Below are 26,945 nucleotides of genomic sequence, written 5' to 3' on the forward strand. Positions count from 1 at the left end.
ATTTCTCTTATGCAAGGGTCCTAAGAGCCACTGAAACATCTGAGTCCCTGGCATCTGAAAGATAACTCCCCATCTTCATGTTTTTGTCCAGCCCAGTGTGTGAGGAATCTATGTGTCTCACTATACAGTCACCAGTCACTAAAACATTTTTGTTTGTGTAGTCATCTGGTGTACTGGAACTGAAACCCTTTGTATCACTGTGAATCTTTGTTAAAGGTGAGATATTACACCCTAGCATGCTTGATTTTGATTTTTACCAAGACTTAATCTTTATGGATCTAGGAGGTTTAGGAAAGGATTTCCTTACAGCTTGAGCATAAGACATTGTATTTTCTGTCACAGTCGGATGCATATCATGTGGTGTGTAATTGCAATGCTCAAGATCTGCACTTCTTTGTGACAGTAAAGTGGCAAACTCTTAAATATATGCAGCTCTCACAGTTATTTGTGTTTAGAAGGAGTCCATTATCTATCAGGTAAGGTATTTTTATATGGCTTTAGGATACCTAACGCAGTGGAGCTAACAACAAAAGTGAAACAAGTTAGCTGACCCCCTGACCATCCTACACACACACACACACACACACACACACACACACACACACACACACACACACACACACACTCATTGTCCATTTTAAAGTTAACTTGACTGATTTAAATATAGTTGTAGAGTTTAAATAAAAAAAGATTTCTAGTCAGTTCAGACAGTTATTGGTTTAGGGGTGGATAGTTCAATTCTAGATATACATATGCCTATTTAAGTAAACTTGTGACTTGGGTATACATTTTCTAGTTTAGGGGATTATCTCCCTCTAAAACAGAATGAAGAAGTAAGGGTATCATTAGGAGCTGTAGTGTGATAGGACAGATCGATAGTGCAGATTGGTTTGAATTGCTCCTGATTACTATATTCCCATGTGTCTAAATATGCACTTTCAACAATTACTGTCCAAAATTGTCTTGGTTGACATGATACCATACCTATTCTCTTGTCAAGCTGATTTGACATTTTTCATGTATAGGTTATGTATCTTTTTTAATGCAGAAAAAGTGCTAAGATTGTTTTGGGTTGTTGCTGGCCTTCCAATACTTCCAAATTGTATTTCTGTTTTCTGAGAGGTGCCATATTTCTGGGATGAACTAAGACAGCCTTGCTCTTTTAATCTTTTCTGTGCACCTGTAAACTGTTTAGGATAGCTCAAGTAATGTTACTGAAAATTTACAAAGGGTAATTTTCTCAAAAAGGGCAGCCAGTCAAGATGATCAGCATTTTTAATTATGTGATCAGTTTTTGACTTAGAAATACTTCTTGGGGTAATTTCAATTGAAGCAGGTTTGAGAACTTTGGAAGTAAGGATGAGAAGTAGGTGTACATCACTTACAGAGTTAGGTAGGGTCCTGTTAAAGAGTTATCTGGATTTGAACCTGTAACAAGTTGTGTTAAGTTGTTAAGAGTATGGAAGTATGACATCTGATGTATTTCGTGTCCTAACAATTTATTTTACAATCCAGTATCATAGTTATATCAATCTTGTTTATTGCTTTTGCTGTTAGTGTGGCAGTGAGAGTACTTTTAAACATTGTTACGGTAATAGAAATCCTTCTCATTCATATAGAGGTGTGTATCCCTACTTGTCATGTGAGAGAGCAGGGTCTAATTTCCTTGTACTTTTTGAACCTGGCAGCTGGTGAAAAGGATTGCAGCTGTGAGCTGTTAATGAGCTACTTAGTCCCTGTGGTACAGAGTTTGATTACCTCAGCTGTTGTTTATCTACAGTGTCACCTTGAGTAAGTCACTCAACCAGATAGTGCTATTAGTGTTTTGGGGTAGGCTTTTTAATAGTCTAGTGAATTACATGCCTAGTCACTACCTATAAAGTAAAATATGTACAGTACAGTTGTGTACACTTACCATAAATGTAGATGTTCGAGTGTGTTCACTGTTGCAGTCATCACTTGTAGGGTTCTTCCTGCCAGCAGCAGCCCCCGATCGGCCAGAATCCCAAAGTTTGGATCGGGCACCAGCTGAGGTTGCATTTATCCTGACGTCAATGCGCCGGAAGGTATGAAGACCTCAGCTGACACCATTTCCCCAGTTTTTCTTGCCCCAGATGTCAGGTGCCCAGAAAGAAAAGGCTAAAAAGGAAACCATGCCCAAAACCTCAGCAGCCAAAATACCTCATAACAGACAATACTCAAGGAAAAAACAAAAGAGGGGATAGGAGGGAGGGTAACCCGGACTGCAACAGTGAACACACTCGAACATCTACATTTATGGTAAGAGTACACAACTGTACTATATCCCTCGTGGTTCACTGTTGCAGTCATCACTGTAGGGTTGAGTCCCAAAGCTAAGAAAGGGTGGCTGGAGGAGAAACAGAGGGAGCGGTCACAAAACCTTGCAAAACCGCAGAAGCAAAACCTGCCCTGGATTTAGAATAGAGTGGGAGGTTGTAATGCTTAGAAAAAGTATGTACAGAACTCCAAGTAGCAGCTTCCAAAATATCCTTGGTAGGAACCCCACAAAGAAAAGCTGCTGAAGTAGCAGTAGCCCAGGTAGAATGAGTCCTAACATTAACAGGAACTGGATTGCCATGATAAGAGTAACAGAACTTGATGCAATGGGCAATCCACTTGGAAATAGTTTGCTTAGTGATTGCTTTCCCCTGAACAGCAGGAGCATAAGCGACAAACAACTGATCAGATTTCCGGAATATCTTGGTCCTGTCCAGGTAGAGACAAAGCTGTCTGTGCACATCTAGAGAGTACAAAAGACTTTCTTCCTCGCTTTGAGGATTAGGATAAAAGGTAGGCAAATGAACAGACTGATTCAAGGCCACTGCCGAAACCCCCTTGGGCATAAATGTGGGATTAGTCCGTAGAGATACCCTGTCCTGATGAAAAATAACGAAGGGTTCCACAGCCATGAGTGCTTGCAATTCTGAAATTTTTCTAGCAGAGGTAATAGCTAAAAGAAAAGCAGTTTTCCAAGACAAAAATTTTAAATCTGTGGAAGCTGCAGGTTCAAAAGGAGACAAAGTTAATTTCTCCAAAACATAGTTAAGATCCAAAGTGGGAACAGGAGCCCTTATAGGGGGCCGAATATTCTTAGCCCCTCCAAGAAATTGTTTAAGTAATGGATGAGAAAAAATCGGAGGATCCGTATCGTAATGTGCAGAAATAGCAGAAGCATGAAGCTTAACAGACGAAAAAGATAGGCCTGTATGTAATAACTCTGTCAGATACTGTAAAATCAGAGGAATGTTCAGAACAGAAGAATCACCACCCTGGACTTGACTCCAGGAGCAAAATCTTTTCCATTTTCCCACATAAGATTTTCTAGTGCTGGGCCATCTAGCTTCAAGGATTACATCCAATACCTGTTTGGAAAGGGCAGAGGTGTTTACAGACCCTGGATCCGCCAGGCAGCTAGATGCAGAGTCTCGACATGACTGTGCAGTATCCAGCCATCCCGTTGAGACAGTAGATGAGGGATTTGAGGCAGAATCCAGGGAGGCTCCTGAACCAAGTTCATCAGAGTGGAATACCAGAATTGCTGAGGCCAATTGGGAGCCAGTAGAATCATGTGCGGTCTGTCCTGTTTTATCTTCAGAAGTATCCAAGGTAGAAGAGGAAAGGGAGGAAAAGCATATACTGAGAGGTGTTTCCAACTGAATGAGAGGTCATCCACTTTCCATGCTAGTTTGTGGTAGGTCCTTGTGCAGAAAGATGGAAGTTGATGATTCTGAGGGGATGCAAAGAGATCTATGTCCAGACATCCCCATGCCTTTATAATCATCCTGAATATCCAAACATCCAACATCCATTTGTGTGGATCTGAAATGCATCTGCTCAATGCGTCTGCCAGAGTGTTGTCTTTCCCTGGCAGGAATTGCACCTGTAAGTCGACACTGCAGGTCAGAGCAGTGTACCAGAGATTCATGGCTAATCTGCACAGGAGGTAAGAGTGAGAGCCCCCCTGCTTGTTGATGTACCACATCACTGTAGTGTTGTCTGTCCGTATCAACAATTGTCCTGGTAGAAGAAGGTCCCTGAAGGCTATCAGGGCATTCTGTACAGCTAGCATCTCCTTCAAATTTATGTGTAGGTGCGTTTTCTCCTTCGTCCAATTCCCCATGCATAATCGGAAGCATCCGTTGTCAGAACTTGGTTGGTCGGTGGCGGAGGACAAAAAGGCTTCCCCTTGTTCTGTAGACAGGCTTCGGCCCACCAAAGAAACTCTTGCTGGAGACAAGGCAAAATCATGACCACTGTTTCCAAACTGTGGTAATGCTGAGACCAGACACTCTTGAGGTACCACTAAAGTTTCCTCATATGCAGCCTTGGATATGGTATTAGCAGAATGCAGGAGGCCATGTAACCCAAAGCCTGCAGAATTTTTCTTGCAGTCAGCTGTTTCATTGAAGCCAGGTGTCGGAAAAAAGAAGCCAGTTGCACTTTTCTGTCTGGTGTCAAGGAAGTCATCTGGGTTGAAGTACTCAGAAGAGCACCCAGGAAAGTAATTTGTTGCGTGGGTACCAGGTTTGATTTCTTTAGATTCACTGTGAAACCGAGCCACTGAAGAAGACGCTGCAAAAAGGCTAGATGCCGAAGTAGTGTGTCTTTGTCATCAGCTTGAAGAAGACAGTCATCCAGATAAGGGTAAATTTGAATCCCCTTCTGTCTGCAAAATGCCATTACTGGTGCCAGGCATTTCATAAAGACTCTGGGCGCAGTAGATAAGCCAAAGGGCAGCACAGAGAACTGGTAATGTTTCAAGCCCGCTTTGAAATGCAGATATCTTCTGCACTCTTGCCTTATAGGAATATGCAGGTAAGCTTCTTTTAAGTCCAAAGTCACCATCCAAGCATTCTTGTCCAACATAGGCAGCAGCTGCTGCAGAGTGAGCATCTTGAATTTTGGTATATCTAGGAAGGTATTTAGTACAGAGAGGTCCAGGATTGGTCTCCATGAATTTTCCTTCCTGGGAACCAGGAAAAGTCTGGAATAAAAACCTTGCCCTATTTCTAAATTTGGCACCAATTATATGGCCCTCATAGCCAGGAGGGACTGAACCTGCCATTGTGCCTCGGCCCACTGATAATTTGGCAGGTCTGGCCAACTGTTCGGTTCTGGCAAAGTGTGGAAATGAAATCTGTAACCTCTTGAGACTATGTCCAGAACCCATTTGTCCCGGGTTATGTGGTTCCAATTTTGATAAAAAAGAGAAATCCTTCCCCTCAAAGGAGCTTCCAGGAGAGGAGCCCCTGGAACCAGAAAGGGAGAGTCATAAAGACTGTTTTCGGTAGGGTTGAGACTTATCTTCACCTCCCTTGGGAGAGGGGGCACACTACTGCCTATTCCTAAAATGGGACTGTGACTGTCCCCTACCTCTGGAATGCCTGAATCTGCCTCTCTGAGACCTGTCCGAGCCCGGAAAGGACCAAGGTTTAGTTGGCCAGTGTCTGCTAAATCTTGGAGGTTGCACCTGTAGAAAATCCTTAACCGTCTGCATAGATTTGGCTTTGTCTTCCATTTTCTTCAATACCTCTACAGCTTTGGACCCAAACAGAACATCATGCTGCAAAGGGGCATCCAAAAGTTTGGCTTTAATCTGATCCGGCAAGCTTTGATCCCTTAACCAAGCATGTCTTCTAATAACAGTGCCAGTTGTTGCAGCCCTACAAGAAGCTTCCAAAGAATCAAAACCACAATGCAGGGTATGTTTACCCACTTGTTCAATAGCATGCAATAAATCCTGTAACTCCTGATTATCCACACCAATAGACACAGCTGACATCTTTTGTTGAAATATAGACAAAGGGTATTGCTGATACTTCAGCATATGAAATTGACAGTTCAAAGCCCTAATAGACAATGTAGCAGAAATATAAACCTTTTTGCCCCATCTCTCCAAAGCCCTGGACTCTCAGTCAAAGGGAATAGGATTTTTAGCAGAGGCTGCTTTAACACCCTTAGGACCCTGAGAAATTGTTTCCGGATCAGGCGAAATTTTTAAAAGGAAATTTATGAGAATCTGGAACACTATAATACCTATCCAGTTTGGCCGGAGTAGGGGGAAAAGAATCAGGAGAGAGTGAAGCTTCCAAAAAAACATCATCAACAATGTCCAATACAAGGGGAATAGCCAGAGGCTTATGCTGTGGGAGAAGAAGAAAATCCCTAAGCCTTTTCTTGGATTCAGAGAATTCCTGCCCTTCCCAGTGAAAATGCATCCTCATATCATGCAAAGTTTCACCAAAAGAATAATCCTCAGAAGGAGAGGCGGAAGGAAAGGAATCTTCAGCATCAGAATTCTCATAAAGAGGAAAAGAATAATCCTGCTCAAGGGAAGAAGCAGAAGAAACAGAAATTTGGTCTGAAGAATCATAATTTGACTATAATCTAGGCTTCTTGTCAGGAGGGGTTGAGAGCCTCTGATCATAGTTAAGAGATCTTCAGCCATCCTAAGCATCTGCCTCTGAGGCCTAGGACCCTGATAAAAAGGTGTCTGTGCTAGCCACTTCACTTTAGCTGGAGCCTTAGACTTTGACTTAGCATGTAAACCTGAATCCACATTTACAGGAAGCTGTGAAGGCCTGAGAACTCCCTCAGAAGCCGATACCTGCCTACCGGCTCTGGACCCAACTGAAGGTCCAGTCCCTGGCAATTCTGAAGACCCCATCAGCTCCACACCGGAGTTGGTACAGGCAATTGGTTTAAAAGAGGCGGACGACAGGGGCTGCAAAGGCGCCTCACTGACGACCGACGAACCAGCAACTGGCAATAACTGAGTAACATCCTTTGCTGTGGACCTCGGAGGCCTGTCTGCATCCCTGCACCTCTTACACACCCCAGAAGCCGGAAAAGAGTCTGAAGACATGTTATAATTAAACCTTTTTCCAAAATAGTAAAAGGCAAAGTTATATCTACGCCTAATGGTACGCTGATTAAATCTAGCACAAAACACACAATTAGCAACGTTGTGGTCAGGACCCAGGCAGGGAATACAGTAAGAGTGAAAATCCCTATGAGGTATTTGCTTCCCACAAGAAATACAATTATTAACTTTTTCTGACATCTGACTGGAGCAAGAAAAATACCTCCCAATGGGGTACTTATCTGTAAAAAATGAAAATCCTGGGAATAGATCCAAAAATAAACAGGAACAGGCCGACCAGCATCAGTGAACTGCAAGGGGCACCGCGCGGCAAGAAAAGCTGGGGAAATGGTGTCAGCTGAGGTCTTTATACCTTCCGGCGCATTGACGTCAGGATAAATGCGACCTCAGCTGGCGCCCGATCCAGACTTTGGGATTCTGGCCAATCAGAGACTGCTGCTGGCAGGAAGAACCCTACAGTGATAACTGCAACAGTAAACCACGAAGGACATCAGTGCTAGTAGCATTTCAGTATACTTAACAATCACTTAGGAGGATATTATCCAGTCTGGGGGAACTTTGTTATTCATGCTATTTTTCATTATAAGTTTCCTTGGGAATTTGGTGGTTATTTTGCTTTGGTTGCATTTTACAGTACTTCACCTATGGCTAGGTTTATTATTAAAATGTGTATGCCTGTTGTGGTACAAGTACATAGGGGGACAGATGGGATTCTTTAGCCAGAATTCACAAATTGCTAGCATGTTGGGATAATTTTTGACTAACCAGAATTTTATTTCATCTAACCCGATTCTTTTACTCTATGGAGATATTCATTTCATTTGGAATGTTAATACGACAATATACATTTTGGGGTTTAGGTGCTGTAGAATGATTGCAAAAGGAAAGGTAATTGTTGAATCTTGGAGCAGGGTTAAGACTGATGTCCCAAGGTGTGTACAGCTTTAGAAACCATAAGTAAAAATGAACATAGCATTTACTTGTCTATTAAGGTGGAGAGAAAAAGAGTTAAAAATGCAAGTTTAGTTTTCACACTGCACTCTAAGATAATTTGGGATAGGATACATCACAGCACCAGTGCCCATATTAATGTATGGGTAGGCCATTTGTTGTTCAATAGCATATACCAAATAAAATAGTCGATATACTATCAGAAAAATTTTCTCCAGAGAATGGAGTCCCTCAAGGATCAGCTCCCAGGTCTGTCTTGTTTGGGTTGTTTATGTGTCAATTACCCGATATACAAAAGATAGGTATTGAAAAATTCAATGATAATACTGAAGTTACAGACACTCTGACTGATATAAAGGAACAGAGGAATCACCAAAATATTCCAGATGTCTCTAGGTAATGGTCACTGTTGATGACTCAATGTACAAAATGTGAAAACAACATTTATGCCATTGTCTTTGTCAATAGTTAAGGAAGAAATGGGTTTGTTGTAGCAATTTTCTAGAGATAGTCTTGAATATCCATGTGCATTGGAAAATGATAGCGCATCAGTGACCAAGACTGTTAGTCACCTGGGCATTTTATCTAACAAGCATTTAAATGCTGAGGCTGAGTGAGACTGTTAGTCACCTGGACATTATATCTAACAAGCTTTTATATGCTGAGGCCAGTGCTGCAGCCATTATTAGGAAACATTACCTAATTGTAAAATCTCTACTATTCTGATTCAATTTGTTAAATCTGCCACTACACCACCATGATAAACTCAACAGAGCAGGTTTTACATTTATACCATATCACTAAATATATTAGAAAGGGTTTAGCATGGATTTACAAGAAGAACTTAACACTAGGACTGTGCTGATAAACAGAAGATGTTAAAAAGTGAACTCGGATATCATTTACTGAGGGGTGATTTAACTATTACTTGAAGATATCAAGAAGAAATACTCACTTCTACACTGGGAATTTTATTTATGCATCATGGGACTGAGCAAGGAAAAACACAAATATTCTAGTTTTTAATACAAGCTTAAAAAGCAACTTTCACTCTAGGGCTGGTAGATTGCAACTGACCTGGGTCATTTTTCTCAAAACTTGAACACATTTAAGATTAATTTGGATACATGGTTTGGGGATAAATTATATGACTTTAATCATAATAGATACAGTACCGTGATGGTCTTTTATTACATTTGTTTGCATTTATACTGTATATTGCACAATAACACGTATATAGCATAACAACATGCAAGTGCTTTTTAAAAGGTTTCCTTGGTTATTTGTTACTTTAACTATATCTGCGTGTTCAGCCTTCATATTTGTAACATTTAAACATCTAAACTCAGTAATCAATGAAGCTGAATTTGGTTTCTAAGCACCAGAATTACACATTTGGAATTGGTTTAATTACTGGACATCAGTAGTCAGCAGCATGTGATACAATGAAAACTAGGAATATAATAATGCAATAAGCTAGTGTCGATTTGCATGCTGTTGTAGCCTGATGATGGATTAGATTTTCGTTTTTTTATTCTAAGAGACTGAATAGCTCTAGAGGGTTTTTTTTTTCTTAAAGGGCAACATTTACACTGGGTGTTGTTTCTGCCTGGTCATTTGTTAACAGGGACCATATTGGTTACCATGGAGTCACTTGAGTTTTGTTATTTTTACCATTCTTAGTGAACTTGAATTTCACTTTCACATTTTCATGCCCAGTCCATATTTTCTATATTTATAACTTTTGGAGCTGGATAATTGAGAGGCCACTTGCTCTATATATATTTGTAGTTTTCTCCAATGTTACATAGGCTTCTCTCAATAGTCTGTCCCTTAGCTGATCATTCCTGATTCCAGGGGCAGTCCCAGTTCTTATGAGTCACTCGGCTAAGTCAACATATACATTCCACTTTGTGGAATATATCATTAATACCTTAATTTCTAGCTAATGATTTAAAAGTGGTAAGCTCATAATCTGATAGCAAATTGCTTTTAAATTGTGAAGTTTTGATTATATCATCATCTTTAAAACTAGATGTTAAATGTGTAGATTGCTTCCTCAGTCATGACATGATGAAATGCCACATTGGAATTTTTCAGGTTTCCTTCCTCAAACACCACTAAAAATGAGGTTAGTTAGTTAGTTAGTTAGTTAGTTAGTTAGTTAGTTAGTTTGTTAGTTAACCCTAGACAGTCCAACTATGGTCCCATGTATACCTCTTCTAGCATATGTTTTTTATTATAAATGTCTCTAACCTGGATATTTACTGCTATTGTATAACACTATAATAGTGGAAAAATGAAATTGTGATATTTGATCGTTTGCTTTAGGTTGACTATCTTCTCTAGTGAAATAGTAAAAATTGTATTTTCTGATTGTTTCTGTACTGACTATTCTCTGTAAAACCAATTTTATCTAGTCATTTGTCTTTCAGTTTAAAACTTAATGTAATATTGTGGAGCTTTTCTCCCCAGGCCTCCGCTGAAAAAGGGCTACTCAGCTCAGTCGGACAATCCCGGTCAACAAATGCAAAATAAATAATAATAATAATATAGTTTTCTATGCATCTATGTATTTATTTATTTATTTATTATACTTTTGCTGATCAGGTAAGTTCACTAGTCTGAGGATCCTTTTCAGGCATGACCCAGTTCGCAAAGGCGTTCACAAAGGCATAAGGTATGGCAGTTATAAAGTTATCACAAAATAGTACATGTATGTGACAAGCATGGTTCTACAACTAATACATGTACAGCAGTTACATTGCTAACAACACAATTCAACTCAAAGCATATAATCCAGAACTTCTGATTTTCAGAGAGGTTTCATTATTGCCAAAAACTGGAGAAACAAGTAACAATCCATTAATGGTGCAATAGAGAAGTAAGAGTAAACATGATAGTGCAGCTGGTATTCATGACTGGTCAGTGTGATAATATAATACCAGTATGCAAAAATATGATTAGTGAGGTTTGGCAACAAACCAGGTTGTCCTGGGACATCTTCAAGAGGGGTTAGAGTTATATATTAGTGGGAGTTAGTTGGGTTGGGAAGGTAAAAGGGTTAAATGGAGGGAGGGATGATTGGGAGGAAATGAGATAAGGGTGGAGAGGGACTTAAGGGGATTAGACTAGTGTAGCTGGGTAAGCAATCACATTTTGTCATGAACTTGCTGAATAGATAAGCAAACTGAGGTAAGGATGCTGCGTATTTGGTGAAATGTAATTCAATGAATGCTGTATGAAGTGAGATAGGATGCTGCTTCATATGTAAAGTAAGTGAGTGCAGGTATGGATGCTGCTTACTGGGTAAATGGGATAGGAAGTGAGTTTTGGACGCTGCTTCATAAGTAAAGTAAGCGAGCAAAGGTATGGACACTGCTTACTGGGACAGAGTGAGTAGGTATGCTGCCCTAATTAAAATTACAAGGATGTTTATGCTGTGTTTAGAACCAACTATATTGTGTTTAGTTGTAATTAATAATTTTTGTGATCAAAGCGATGTTATGGAAGTTTAATAAAGATCGTCAAATGTCATTTGGTGTGATGTGTTTATTGAAGGGGACTGGGACAAAAATATGAAAACTGAGACGAATGGCAAACTTAGTGGAACATATGGCCTTTGTGCTGTGTTTTGTTCAATTTTGTTGTAGGTTCAGGCTCTTAGCATATCCAGAAAAGTCCTTCTCGCTGACCACTGGCAATATGGAAGTACCATAAGCCCAAAGCCATATCAACTACAAAATGCAGAACACACTGTTATTTGAGTGCCTGTAAGTTAAATAGCACCCCTTTTCAGATCTGCATGGAGATTATTACAGATACATAGCCCAGTGTTGCTGAGTAACAAGGCACAAGCAGGACAGGCTTTCCCTTCAGCCCTTCACTGAAGACTGAAATCTTGCCCCAGTGTTACATCACACACACACCCCCACACACTCCCACATGCCCACACACACACACACACACACACACACACACACACACACACACACACACACACGCGCGCGCACACACACACACACACACACACACACACACACACACACACACACACACACACAATGTATCTGCTGTTCACATGTACAGTATGTATGATTATCATGCTGTACTAAAATACCCTATGATTCCTCCTGTGATCACAGACCACCTGAGAACATCATTTACTTTACCCTCATCCCTGCAGTCATCTCATTCACTGAATCTGCCCGGCAGTTGGGTGTTGCTACCTTGTTCTGGTAGTATCATAAGTCTTCTTTTAATCACATCTCACAGTATTCATGCCACAATGAACCTTTTGGTTTCCATTTGACTGCCATCTCACCCTAGAACTCACTCTGTGTCTTTTTAGGCAGCCTATTTTTACTTTCTTTTTGCACTTCCTCCTTCTCCAGATGGAATATGTCAATCAACTGCATATTTCTTTGTTGATACTTGTATTCATCTCATCTGGTATACTTAGCTCTTTGCACTATCGCTTCCTAACATACCTGAGTATTTCCTCCTATAGTCTATAATCTTCTGTTCTTGTTGCACTTTTTATCGATGCTCTTTAGATTCTGAGGTACAATGTGGCGTTACCTTTCTCTGCCCAGTGATTCTCAAAGATCTACCCAGCTCTCACCTCATCCACCTTATTCCCTCATCTTTACTGTAACGTATTAGTTCAGAGATATTCCCTTTCATACTAGGTCCTAATCCACTGCAAACTGATGCTTTCTAGCACAGCTTCTACCATTTCCCTTCCCCTCCTAACCTTAAATATAGCATTTCTCATTCCTTTGCTCCTGCTTTACGTCTCTTAAGATTTAAAGATGCAAAAAAACAAAACAGAAATGAAAAAAGAAAGAAATTCCCAGCAGACATTAAAAAAACAGCTATTGTTGAAAATGAAAAACAGCAATAGTTTATTTTACATTTATTTTATTTTACATTTGTTGACCGGGCTAGTCTAGCTGGAGATATTTCCATTTTCAGTAGAGGCCCGGGGAGAAAAGCTCCACTAATAATAATATAAAAAAACAAAGCAATAAGAGGCAATGCCACATACATTAGGAAGGAATTAACATAACATTGTACAGTGAACCATCAGGATTAAAAAATTGTGGAAGATAACATTTACATAACATTTGTTGGCAGAGTAGTAATGTAAAGGAAGAGTGAGAAGTGAGGTTACAGGCTAATAGTAGAGTATCAGTCAGGGTTACAGCAAGGGCATAACCATTGAAGTTTTAGGTGATTTTTAAGATTAAGTTTGAAGAGGGGAAAGGAGGAAATAGAGGTTAGGTTGGGTGGCAGCATCACAGACACTAGTTAAACAAGAGTGTATTAAAATAAAATTGCTATATTATTTTCATATTAAGTTTATTAGACTTACTGGCTACTGTTAAGCTGTTTTCTTTTCTTTTATTTATTTATATTGAATGTATCCATTAAGATGCCATAATCCTTTATGCATTCCAATAAAGCCAGTATTGCTTTATCTTCCTTGTTTTAAGCTGACATTTGTGAAAGACAATTCTGTTATACATGGCACACACATACTAAATGACACTGTCATCATTGTAATAAAGTTGTGTGGAGCATGTATTTATCTTGTAATGTATTGGAGAAGAAATCAGTGTAATGTAGAATATGCTGGACCACTCCCCATAGCACATATCAATAGGGCCCTTACTCTTTAAGTAAAGTATAATGGAGACGTTTATGAAATCATTTATTTTGGTAACCTATCAACTAATGCACCAGGTTATGCGAGATGTGTGATCATATGAGCAGTGCTACTACTTTGGGTGCACACAAAGCCCATGTCAGCCAAACAAAAACAAAAAAATCCCAGATTTGTTACATTTAGTAGAATTTGAGCACATAGGAGTTCTCAGTGTGCAATGAATTTTGAAGTATGAGGCATACAGTCATTTTAATGACTTATTAGATGCAAACCTACAATACAGAGCACTGGAAAGGTGATATATATATATATATATATATATATATATATATATATATATATATATATACTGCTGATTGGGCAAACTGCATTATCTGCCTGCTGTTCTACAGAAAACATCCAGCTTCTAATCTTTGCAGATCCTGACATCCACAATTCTCACTATGATTCAAGGACATGGGTGTAAGGAGCAGTAATATACGTTCTACTTCTGTGCACTTGAGTAGCATAGGACTCTGGATGGTTTGCATGGCACTGCAATCATCCAAAACAAAAGTCCCTTAATTTCAAACAGCAGTCTTTAACCTTACATTTGGCAACACACACACAAACACACACACACACACACACACACACACACACACACACACACACACACACACACACACTCACATGAAAGTGTAAATTGTGTAAAGCTTTTTTTAAAGTCTGCTGTTTTTATCATGTTACTTAGTGTAGCCAACATCTTACTTTTAGTTTAATTACTAAAGCTTTGTGATGACTTATTTCACTATTTAAAAATGTAGTTTATCACACATCTTGATGTAGCTTAGATTTCATGGAGGGTAGAATTTCTCAAATTGTGATTGTGTTAGATCACTAAAGACCGTTTAGTTATATGAATCCTGTAGCTACCCATAGAAGGTAATGACTGCATTTCAAGTTCATCATTTCAAGACCAATTCAGCTCTGACAGCGTCTTCTACAAATCTCTGCAGAAAATGTGCTCACATTCATATGGGTTTTAAAAACATGGTTAGCATCAGAAAGTGATAGATGGAATATAAAGTTCAGAAGAGTACTATTTATAATGAAAATTATTTTGATACATAGATAAACCTACTTTTTCTTAATATTTCAGAAAACACAAGAAAAATTATTTTGCATCTTGATAATTTGTATTACTGCTACATATTATCTGCAAAAGAAAATTTTCAGTTTCAAAATGCTCATAGCAATAACACACTACTACATAGAAAATGTAAAAGATAATTACAGCAATGTGAAAAAAATCCATTGCCTAGTATTATCAAGATGGAAAGAGTGCGTGTGGGTGTGCACATGTACGTTTGTGTGCTCATGAGTGTGCATCTGTGTGTGTGTGTGTGTGTGTGTGTGTGTGTTATATATATATATATATATATATATATATATAAATATATATATATATATATATATATATATATATATATATATATATATAAATATATATGTGTGTGTGTGAAAACTTCAGAAATGAAACAAAGGAATACATCTCATTAAATAAATGCTGACAGCATTCCATTTTAATTTTTTAACTTGCCCTAGATTTATTTCTACATATAGTGAATTACTGATATCCACTGTTTGGTATTATAGCATGCTAACAACATTACTGGCCCATTTTCAATGTACCATTGCAAAAGCATATGTCTTTCTGTAAGCTTTCTGTAAGACAACATATTGCACTGAAACATATGAGCAGCAAGAGAAATAAAGCAGAAGCTGATCACATCATTGACCGTTTTAGGTGACTGCATTTAAAATATATTACAAAATGGATATGTCAAGGAAATTAGCATGGGAAGTGTAATTTTAAAAAGAGAACTTTTAATATTTTGATACTCACCATTTTTAGAAAGAGTGAGTGATAAATATTCCTTGTAGTAGGAGTTGACATAAAGTAATAGGCTTGGCGTCTGTGTTGTCCGGAAGAGAAATGTGATGTTTTCCTTGTTAAAGGCCCTATCAGCATAAAATGAAGATGCATGGCTACTTGAGTTTTTACTGAAGGAGTAATATTCTTGAAAGTTGTAGATCACTGATGCTCCAGCTTCCAAGTAAGCAGACACTTCTGAAAGCACATATGATTTAAGAATCACAAATGTGATAGTATAACAGAAACAGCAAAGTCAGATAACCATAAATAAGGACATTTATAAGGAATGTCATTAAATAATGGGAATATGGAGACATGTTTATATGGCAGAATATAAGCAGCAACATCTGATGGTGAGTGGATGTCATGCTCACACCTTACGTAATGTGTACATTTTCTAACATTATAACATGTATACAGAAGTACAAGTTATTTTCCCAACTAACAAGCTTTGGCAAACAATACTAAAAATATGTGCTCTCTATCATGGTTTGTCATTTTCATATTCTGAATAAATTCTTAGACCTTACTTACCTTCACACTACTAAAGGTATGAATACCAATAAGTCAGGATTTCTAAACAGTGTATTTAGCAGTGACATATTCAAGATAAAACCAAAATTATACTTGTAAACTTTTACAAAAGTGGATGGTGTATAGTCTCAAATGGCATCATAACAATCATTTTTTTTTCAGAAGAATAAAACTACGAGCTACTGTTGAGTATCATCCTGTATTCTATGGTTTGAGTGATAGGCCTCATAGGTCACCCCTCAAAGAAGGTTATGTCTACTGGATTTAATTTTTTTTTTTTTACTAAATGAGTAAAAAGTAAAACATAAACGTTTATGGTACCATGTTACTCAGCCATTTCCATTTGGAATCAATGTAAATAATTTATGTTTAAGCTTATGATGTTTAAGCTTATGGTGAGGTTTCACAAGTTAACCCAATATTCAAAACAAGCATGTTGTTTTAGAAGTAATCTTGCTGAAGGTATCAGATCTTTGTATTACAGGTGCATAATAACAATAGCAATTGTGATGATCCTTCATCTCAGTCATTATCCTTGCAGCTATACAGAACTGTAGTCACCTCTGAAACCTACATCTTTAGGACAGTAATGTCTTACATTTTTTAGAATGGGCAGATCTTTAAAAATATTTTGTAGTGTATTAGCACAGTTTTATTATATGTGCACCTCTGTGATACAGACAAACTCAATAAAATGAAACAACATGGCGATTTATGATTGCTGCCTGGATGGATGCATTATTTTAATGAGCCATCAAAAGCAATGTTTCTGTTCTCACACAAAATAATCAGTACATTACTTAAACCAGCATAGCTTCTGCTGCTATGCAGAAATCAAATGAACTACATCCATTTTTAAAGATCCTGCAACTCCTTTCTATCTCACATTGCACATGCAGCAACATGAACAATTTATACAGAAAAATATTCAAGATTAAAAATAATCACATTAAAAAAGCAAATGTTAGTACATTTTCTTCACTTACCTCCATGACAGTTGTCATCAAATATGCCTTACATAAATTATTCTGATCCTGCATGTTTGTTGGCAGTGGTATGGTAAAATTATTTTTTGTGTACTGGGACTGCAATAGTAGAGGAATGTATTGCAATTGAAAAAAATGAAAAACGGTCAACCCTAGATCACCATGTTCATACTTTAAACAGTGAATCTGTAGCAGATAAAATACAGATTTGCTGAAACCTTCAGGTCTTATGCCAATATCCTACTCCAGTGTTGTTTTCCAATTTTATAAGACTCAAGGATTACTGTTTGGATACATTGATAAATTATTCTTGAGAAGAATATAATGTGCAAAGGTTTCTGACCTAAGCTGCCTAATTACACATGTATGCTATTGCTATTTATACTAAATGTAGACAGAATGACAAACTATTTTAATCATGGCTGTAGAGCAAATAACTCACAGAATATATGCAACAGATCTGATGGTCATTATAAAATATGTGAAATCCCTAACTTTTATACTACTATACATACAAGGAAATGTAAAACTACTGCAGAATTATAAAGAGACATGCAAATGAAAAGGCATGTGAGAATTGTATTCTGCTATTCGTGATACCAGCTCAGTGCAGAATTTGATTTCAATACAGTGTCCCCCATCCTTACCACAGGAAGTTTTGGCAAGTGCATGCCAGCAATGAGACAATTACATTGTCCAGTGATCTATATATTATTTTTACTTCTGATGTAATTTTAGCTTGTAAACTATTCCGGGCAGTAGTAGTATATTATCTGACCAGAAAAGAAGTGTATATACTCAACCCTAATGGAACCAAATATATGCAATATGCTAATAATGTCAAAAGACTGAAAAGAATAGTAGCTTTGAACAAGAAGCCATATTACTCCAGCTTAGAAACATTCAGGAGATTGCAGCTGAGTTGTCAGGCACAAAATGCACCCTAGAATTCCATTCTATCCTTGCATATTCCAGTGTGGCTTAGTGCTCAGGTTTACCTTACCACATTGTCTCCCTCCTCTTCTGTGCATAGCAAATTATAATACAAAAAAAACACTGCTTTGCCTGGTGAAAATATACAATATTTCTAATGTTTATGTAAGGAAAACTTAACAATGGTATATTCTGAATTACTAAAACATACCACACTATAAATGAATGTCATAAACTACCACTAATGGAAACCAAGTAAAATGTGAAATGCAATACTGTCAGTAGGAAATTACCCTGCACATTATACCTTGTAAAAATGTTTATATAAAAGAATACTTTTGAGAGTTCTTAACAAAAATTTGTAATAAAGTAAGTTGCTATAAAATGCACTTAAGTATTAAATTCTAGCCTTAGTGGGTTTAGTACAGCTCAGTGTAGAAGTTGACAAAAACATACTGGGCCGGATTCATGATGGCTTGCACGGAGTCTAAGAGTAGAGTAAGACTCCATGCAGCCATCATGTCTGACGAGCGATCCAGGAACAGCCTGTAGGGGCGTGTAAGAGAGCTCCTAAACTGGCTCTTACATGGTCAGGGCTGGGACATGCAAATCACCTCAATTGCAGGCAAAAGGCATGCAAATGAGGTAGATTTGCAATTCAGAAAACCCAAACCTGTCCGAGTAAGAGCAGTGTTATTTGCAGAAATGTACTCAGTTGACAACTGAGTACCATTCTGCAAATAGCAAAACGGAGCCGTGACAGCTCCAAATAAAGGTTGCATCCAGTGCAGGAAGCATGCCAATGGCAAAATATACAGCCATTGGAAATGTTCCCTGATGCAAAATTAAAATAAAAAAAATATTTTTTTCACCGATTTCTGATGTTTAAGCATAGCGCAGCGCCGCGCAAACGGGCTGCACTCTATAAACCAGAATACTACAAATTAAAACTCACAAATGTGGATTATATTGAAAGTGGTAATGTACAATGCAAGGGAATGGCAGGCTGAAGACAACATGGCCACCGAGTAGAGGTTGCTAAGGGGGGAAGCTCAGTCTAAGACATGTAACCAAGCATTAGTAGGCAATTCTATGTAAATGAGTGTTAGGATAGTGAATCACTATTTTACATAGCAAATGAGCACAGTCAGTGGAGTGTAGGAGTAGGATATGGGGAGTAACAGAGTAGAAGATAGGTGACATCACAAGAGGGGTATGTATGAAAGAAGTGAAGCTCATTGGAGCAGAGTGGCATGTGTCCGCTGTCATTTAGACATCATGGAAAGAGGTGTGTCAACAGGTAGGCTAGGGAAAGCCAAGAAATGGAAGGTGTATACCATGGATAACATCAAAGTTTCTTGCTGAGCGTGCATGCGTGCATGTACGCACCTGTAAACCAGAGTAAGACAGAGTGTGCCTGTGTAAGTGTGAGTGCGGGTGTTTAAGCTGGAGTAAGCATGTATAAGGCTGTTGAAAGAGTTGTAAGTGTGTTTGCACTGGTGTGCGTGCGTTTTAGCCCGAATAAGCAAGTTTTAGTCTGTGTAAGCATGTGTGCGTGCATGTGAGCTGCTGTGAGCGTGTTTACGCTTGTGTGCATGAAGCTGCCCCCCCGAGGAAACAGAAAGGACAAAGGAAGCACAACAATTAGTAGGAAGCTACCAGGGAGTACTAGCAGAGCTAGCAGGTGAAAACAATCAGAATCAGGCAATTACACAGGCAGTACACTAGCCCAGCCTAGCACTTAAAACTCTGCAAACAACAGTCCATTATGTTTCTCACAAGAGACTGTAGTAAGCTAATAGAAGTGAAAACTGAAAAAGCTTTGCTAAAACAAAGAAATGTTAGGGGCTGCCATTGCTGTTATAAGGCGACATATGCAACATGCTGAGGGTGGTGACAATGGAAATGCTGCTGGACAACCCACAGTGAGGAGATGGAGAAGAGTGTACAGGCCCAGGGTAACCTACCAGGGGCTACATGAGCTGGAGATAGTGGAGCGCTATAGAGTGGACAGAGACCTCCTGCAGCAAATTGTTGAGCTGTGCAGGCCACACCTCACACACAGCACCAACAGAGGGGAACCCATCCCAGTGGAAACCAAGGTATGTGTTGGCCTAAGAATATTAGCAACAGGTACCTTCCAGAGACCAACTGGTGATATGATTGGGGATATCACAGACATCAGCATCCAGGGTACTACACCAGTTCCTGGATGCCATGTCAGCACATGTCGGTGATCATATATATTTCCCCAATTCCCATGAGATATTGGCCAGCAATATGCATCTCTTCCAGCAAATAGCGGAATACCCTGAGGTAGTGGGTGCAATAGACTGCACGCACATATGCATCAAAGCACCAGCCGGCGAGCGGGGTAGGGTCTACTTCAACCGCAAGAGCTTCCCCTCCATCAACTGACAGGTTGTGTGGGATTCCCAGGGCATAATACTGAATGTGTGTGCAGGTTGCCCTGGAAGCTACCATGATTCCCATATCTGGCATCTGACGCAGCTGTACCAGACATTTGCCAATGGGGACATCCCACAAGGTCACCTAGTGGGGGATGCTGGCTATGCACTGGAGCCGTGGCTGATGACACCCATCAGAAATGCACACACACCTGAACAGGAACACCATAATGAGGCACACGCACAAACACGTAATGTAATAAAGCATGTGTTTGGGCTGCTCAAGTCATGGTTCCGGTGCCTGGACACATCTGGTGGAGCCTTGCAGTACTCACCAACTACATGTACCCAAATTGTCATGGTATGTGCTATGCTACATAATATGATCCTGCGAAAACAGCTGCAGCAGGACCAGCATAGGCCTGGGCCAAACAGCCCCCCACCATTGCCAAGGCCATCACAGGCAGAGCATGACTCGGAGGAGGAAAAACCTGAGCCTGCCCCAGTAGACAGAAGGAGGTGTGCCCAGTATGCTTTGGCCCTAGCAAAGAGGCAACGCATAGCACATACACTGGCTCAGTAGGAACTCTGGAAATGATACCCCTCTCTGACTCGCACATAAAGTAAAAGGGATGCCTAAGTTGACACTACCTGCTTCCAAACATGTGCAGGGAGTGTAGTATGTGCATCCGACATAGGCAGCCCTGCAGCACCACCTAAGGCATGAATGCCATGTGTTAAGCAATATAAAGCAGTGCTAAACAGCAATTACCACCATGTAGTATATGCAAACAAAATCGCACACACCAACTAGCACAACTGTAGTCAATGTTCAGTAATATTGGGCAATGTCCAGCAATGTTGTTGAATACTGAGCAATGTCGGACAAGCCTGGTCTAAGTAGGGTATAGCTGAACAAAAGCCAACATGCTCATATTTGCTTAACAGGCCCTTAAGCAGTCTGGTCTGCTCAGTATGAAAATATAAAGCAGTGATGGGCCTCGAACCCAGGATACTGTGCATTATAGCCAAAGTACTGAACCACTAAACCATGACAGCATTGCAGTGGTCCGCCTGTATGATGGAATGTTGATAAGTCTATGCAAAGTATTCCATGGAAACCCTGCAGGCACAGCATAATCCTTGTTGAGTTATGACACAAAGGTGAGTCCTGCAGTGAGAACAGAACCTGACTTCCAACACACACAGTATAAATGTTAATATTGGTCATGTTCGCACACATCAGCAAATGTAGTAGACCTCAGATAGCAACATACTGAAGGGTCACACTGGGCATGCTCACACACTTGAATAAATGTGACAAATGTCAGGCAACAAAACATGGAATGTCAGAACTGGGCATGCTCACACACTTAGGCCATGTCTGAGTACAGCAGGGGGCCATGCATATCTGGCCGTTGCATGTGTTAACCCAGGAACCTGTCACTATACAGCAATCCGCCCTGTGCACACAGTTATATGACAACATACACATCTATAATATAGTAGAACCCTGTCATAATCAAATATGTTCTGCAAATACTGAAGTTCTTCGTGGAAACTGGTAAAGCAAAGATGATAAAGACCTGCAAACAGTATCAGCAATAAACATTGTGCATCTTGAACATTAGCATAGGTTCAGAGGTCGATACTAGGCTATCTGCCCTAGGGCATGTACAAGCCTAGCCAGAGTATGTTTGGCATTCGCAACCCTGCCAGATTACTACACTGTGTGTGTGTGTGTGTGTGAATAGTAGGTTACACAAGATTGCCCATGTACATTTATGCTAGTGTGCCTCTGTCTAGCAGGGACACAGAAGATATCCCAGGGGTAAATATACAATCACCCATACAGTCATCAAGATGTCTCCAGTGGGTGGCTCTGCCTATGTGAAACTGGGATTACATTCTGTAGTGAGTGGAGCCTCTGGGATAAGAATCTGTCCCTCCACAATGTCCTATTAACATCTCTGCTGAGGTATACGTCCCTGCAGTGTGTAGCTCCAAGGGAGTTGGATATCCTGAGGTGGAGCATGTCCAGTAATTCTGGTTTGGGTATAGCTGTAAACAACAGGCACACATCATATCTGAGTAGGTGGTAAGCGTCTGAGTGGAGCTGGAGTTACTGCATCTGAACTATGCAGGGCATCTGTGTGAGTGCCTAGATCTGCTTGGTGAGGACCGTCCATGGCCAGTACAGTTGCTGCAGGCGTCAGGTAAGGTACACCCCAAATGTGGCATTGTAACCAAGCATGGATGTGATGAGTATAGGGGCACAATGACCTCACTCGATCTAGATGTGAAACCATATGGGATAAGGTGGCACACATAGAAGGTGTGTCCAACCACTTTGTCAATGTGAATGTTAAAGGCAACAGTATGAACAAGTGATGTCCCCAAACCCCTAACAACTCCTACCGTATGTAATGGAGTACTACCTATGTGGTAATGTGTGGGCATGTTGTTACTCCCAAAGGGGATGACTATGCAACTAATGGCATTTAGCTGTAGGCCATGGCTCAGGCACCAGTCATCCATCTCTGTGAGACCCTGATTGAGTATGCATGTGGCAGCTGGAGAGTTGATCATGGTACCTAGTTTGCAGTCAATGTTCAGCCATATTCCCCCTGTGAAAGCCTGTACGTAAGACAAATATATACTAAACAAGAGAGATCCCAGGACCAAGCTGTGTGGGATGCCATGTGTAACTGGTGTATAGTCAGACATGGCACCTGCAATCCTGACCATGTGGGTGCTATCCCTGATCTAGGTATCAATCCATTGTGTGAGATATGTGTCCAAATTGACGCTGGTGAGCCTATGCATAATGGCCCAGTGGGTTATTGTGTTGAATGGTTTTGCAAGGTTCAGGTAGGCTGTGTGGATAGCTGTCCCTATGTCGATGGACCTGTTTGCCATTTAAAGAATACCTACAGGCTCAAGAGGCAAGATCTGCCCATAACAATGCTGAAATGAGTAGGACACAGTGTCTGTAGGTTCCCGATGTCTATGTGTAGGAGTCCTATGACAATATGCTTCATAGCTTTGCAGAACAGGCTACATAGGCTTATAGGGCAATATTGTCTGTGGTCCGTTGTGGCACCAACTCTGTGGAGCGGGACCACAGTCGCAGTATGCCATTCTTTGGGTACATATCCTGTGGTAACTCTGATATTGAACAGTGATGTAATGTGAGGGTTGCGTTTGTCATGATGCTCGTGTATGATGCAGGCTGGGACACCATCTGGTCACATTGATACTGTGATGTACGCTGTGGGGAGGGCAGCACTCACCTGTTACTGTGTGATGTCAAGGAGGTTATACTCTGTTGGGATGGATAGTTGCTCCTTAGGGGGGATGGGTGGGAGACATCTGCACTGAACCTTTTTGCCAGGATGTAGGCAATGCCAGTGGGTTCAGGCTAGGTTTAGTCAGTATGCAGTAACTCACAGCATATCAGTGAGTGTCCACCCAGGTTCCTGACATAACTGAAGAAGGCCATGTGATAGTCCTACATGTCAGGTGCAATTGTCTGGTAGAAGCGGCCCTTAGAAAAGTCCATGAGTGATTGTAGCTGTCTGCTAGTACAGATCACAGATGCCTTCCCAGTCTGGGATTATGCTCTATCATGTAGTAGCATCCTCCTGATGTTGTACAGCTTATTAATGGCTGGGGTCTACCAGACAGGTCCCCTGCCATTGTAGTAGTGGGTCTTGTTGTTATTTGGGATAGCACAATCCATGCAGTCCACTAGGTGTCCATAGAATGTGTATGTAAAGGATGCAGCAGTGTGAGCCGTATATGCCACTGTCTCAGGATCTCTGAAGGATACCACCTTGCTTTGGTGAAGTGAGATGTTGGCTCATGAGAAGTTCACCAAGATTACCCAGGATGGGTGTGTGGAGGGTATATGTATGTCCTGTGAGATACATGTATGTTCTGACCTTACCAATTAGGGGTATATCACTGGTGTGGAACATAGAGTCCACATGTTGGTGATGAGCAGGTCCAATATGTATTCCCCCTTGTGGCTGTGCTGACTGGTTGTGCCAAATCATATGAGTCCACAAATTGTAGTGACTGTTGGCTGAGGTTGTCGGGGCTTGAGTAGTATCCCCAGTCAATATGTGTGTATATGAAGTCACACAATATAATGGTGTCTGTGGAGACCTTCATATTCTCCATAGTTCCCACAAAACCCGAGTGTGGTTCCTGAGTTTGGGAGTGTGTTCTGTAGCAGGCAACAAACTGAAAGGCAGTATTCCACAATGGTAGTTGTATACGTATGGTCTGTGATGCTTTGTGCAGTGCTACTAACCTGGAGGTGTGTGTATCTGTGATGTATATGGATACTCTTCCTAGTTGTGTTGTCTGTTCCAAGTCTTGTTATCATACAGCATGGTATGAAACATAACCCGGTAGTGCTGGTGTGCATAAGCGAGCCTGAACCAAGTGTCTGTCAGTGCACAGATATTGCTCTCCTCCATACTGAGGAGAGTCCTGAGTGGCCACAATATGAGGTTAACTCAACTGTTGTTGAGCAGCATTACCCTTAGTTTCATTTAACCTGTAATATCTATGGAGGTGAGTTTGTCTTCTGAGCCCTGCTTAAAAAAGGCACTCTGGTGGTAGCAAGAGCTTTAGCCAGCATACCAAAGTCCAAGGGTGACAGGTGCAGGCTGTCCATAGTGAAGCTACGTGGCATGTTGAGGATATCACCATACGCTGACAGACACTGTATCCCCTATGAATGAAACAAATGTGTTAGCCAGCTGTTAAATGTGATATGTGTGTCCGTATACTGTGACATCATAATTGGTGGGTATAAGATGCTAGACAAGGTCAGGGTCATACTGGCCTGGGCTACATGATCAGTGTACCTCCATGTATCATGTCATGTGGTCCAGGGACTAACGTCTGAGGTTACACACACCAGCATAGACAATGATGGTGCCAGTCTTGTACTTGATTTGGAGTAACCTGACTACCTGTATTATGCGGCAGATCCTGGCACCCAACAGACAGCCCAAAGTGACTATTCCCTTGTCAGGGCTGGTGAGTGGTACGTCAGTGTGTCTGAACATAAGTGTCACCTATTACAAGTGTATTAGGTGTGTTGTTTAGCCCGAAGGGCAGTGACTGTGTGGCACAATGACATTGTGAACTTAGTGATATGTGGGTATTGTAGTGGGGTAGCAGGTGTGTGTGTGTGTCTGCTTTGGAGGTCCCTGCTGCTTAGGTAGAGTACATTTACAGCATCCGAGTATGTCAATGTGTGCTAATGTGGTTTGAGTGCTGTTGCTAGAGGATATGTGAGACTGATATGTGGTGTGTGTGGTTACCTTCACCACCTGATAGACTGTGCCAGTCATGGGACAAGAGAGTTCAGCTCCCTGTATGTCTATATAGGTGCATCTCACACATATATCTGAGTTTGTCGGGAGGAGGAGAGGGTTGTCTGTGTACATGAGGCAGATGTGACATTGTGTCAATATCACAATATCCACCAGCTGGACTGAAGAGTACACACAAAACTGACCCCTGGACATGCCAGGATATTATCATGGCATACTCTGTAGCCTGATCACAAAGGATTAGTAGGGTGTTAAGCATGTAAAAGAGTATAACGGGGATTAGTGCTCATGCTCGTTAGTGTTTTGTAAACAGGAGCTGAGAAGGAGTCCAGACTGAATCATGACACCTCCTTCAGCTATGTCATAAATATCAATGTACACACATATATGTCCTGAGTCAGGGCCAACTGTTCCTGAGTGTTAATGCCAACATCATGACAGACAGGCCCATATGTACATACCCATCCCCCACTGACAATAGTCCACATCATCATACCAGGAGATATCACATGTAGAATGGATGAGCAGCTACCCTCACTGCCAAAAGCATGGCAGCAGGTGGAATACATTGATTCCCAATATGTGTCATGCACAAACTACAGAACAAACAGATCATGCACTTGAACAGTCAGCTGAGCTGCACCCCCTACACAGGCTGTGGAAACGTTGAATGTGTCACAGCTACATATGGCAGTCCCCACAAGTGTTGGTGCACAACACACCATGGGAAGTCATGTCCAGTACACCTATGAGGTCTGATCTGCAAGGTCATGGAGTCCATCATGGTTGCAGTCATAAACAGAAATATTGGAAGCTTACACACACACACACAACCCTACCAACTGTGGTATGTTCATGTGCGGATCATGGTTCCCAGACATGCTAGACTGTTTGCAAGGCAGCCACCCAGGACATACATCAATGAACACATCTACACATGTGTCACATAGACTTTGAATAGCCCTTTATCAACATCCCAGACACGTGTAGTATCCACAAAACCAAGAAGCTATGCATAAATATGTGTTGACATATGACGGAATGTCAATGTGTCCACAGATAGATCACACAAGGTAAGGATACTGAGGTCATGTTCAAGCTGTTGACACCTGCTGACCCACATGGACCATTCCTGGAATGGCATAAAACAAAGTGTACACACATCACCCTGTTCAGTCTGATGATGTCACCATCCTATAAATACAGCAGGAGAAGGGAAACCATCCAGTGAAGCAAATAGCATGCCGTGTTAAGGCGTTTCTTTCCAGTATCATAACATAGGTAGG

At 40.6% G+C, this 26,945-nt stretch overlaps 1 protein-coding gene across 1 annotated transcript in view; it reads right to left on the reverse strand.

Annotated features, from left to right (window-relative positions):
• Positions 1-26,945, reverse strand: part of LOC122802342 (contactin-associated protein-like 5) — a 2,566,556-nt gene that overhangs the window by 398,868 nt on the left and 2,140,743 nt on the right. Inside the window, exon 17 of the mRNA XM_044071980.1 lies at positions 15,415-15,639. Within this exon, the coding sequence (XP_043927915.1) occupies positions 15,415-15,639 (225 nt within the window). The remainder of the gene's footprint in view (positions 1-15,414; positions 15,640-26,945) is intronic.

Source organism: Protopterus annectens, chromosome 5.part0 (assembly GCF_019279795.1).
Source record: "Protopterus annectens isolate FY-2018-M chromosome 5.part0, PAN1.0, whole genome shotgun sequence".
In the NCBI taxonomy this organism is placed as follows: domain Eukaryota; kingdom Metazoa; phylum Chordata; order Ceratodontiformes; family Protopteridae; genus Protopterus; species Protopterus annectens.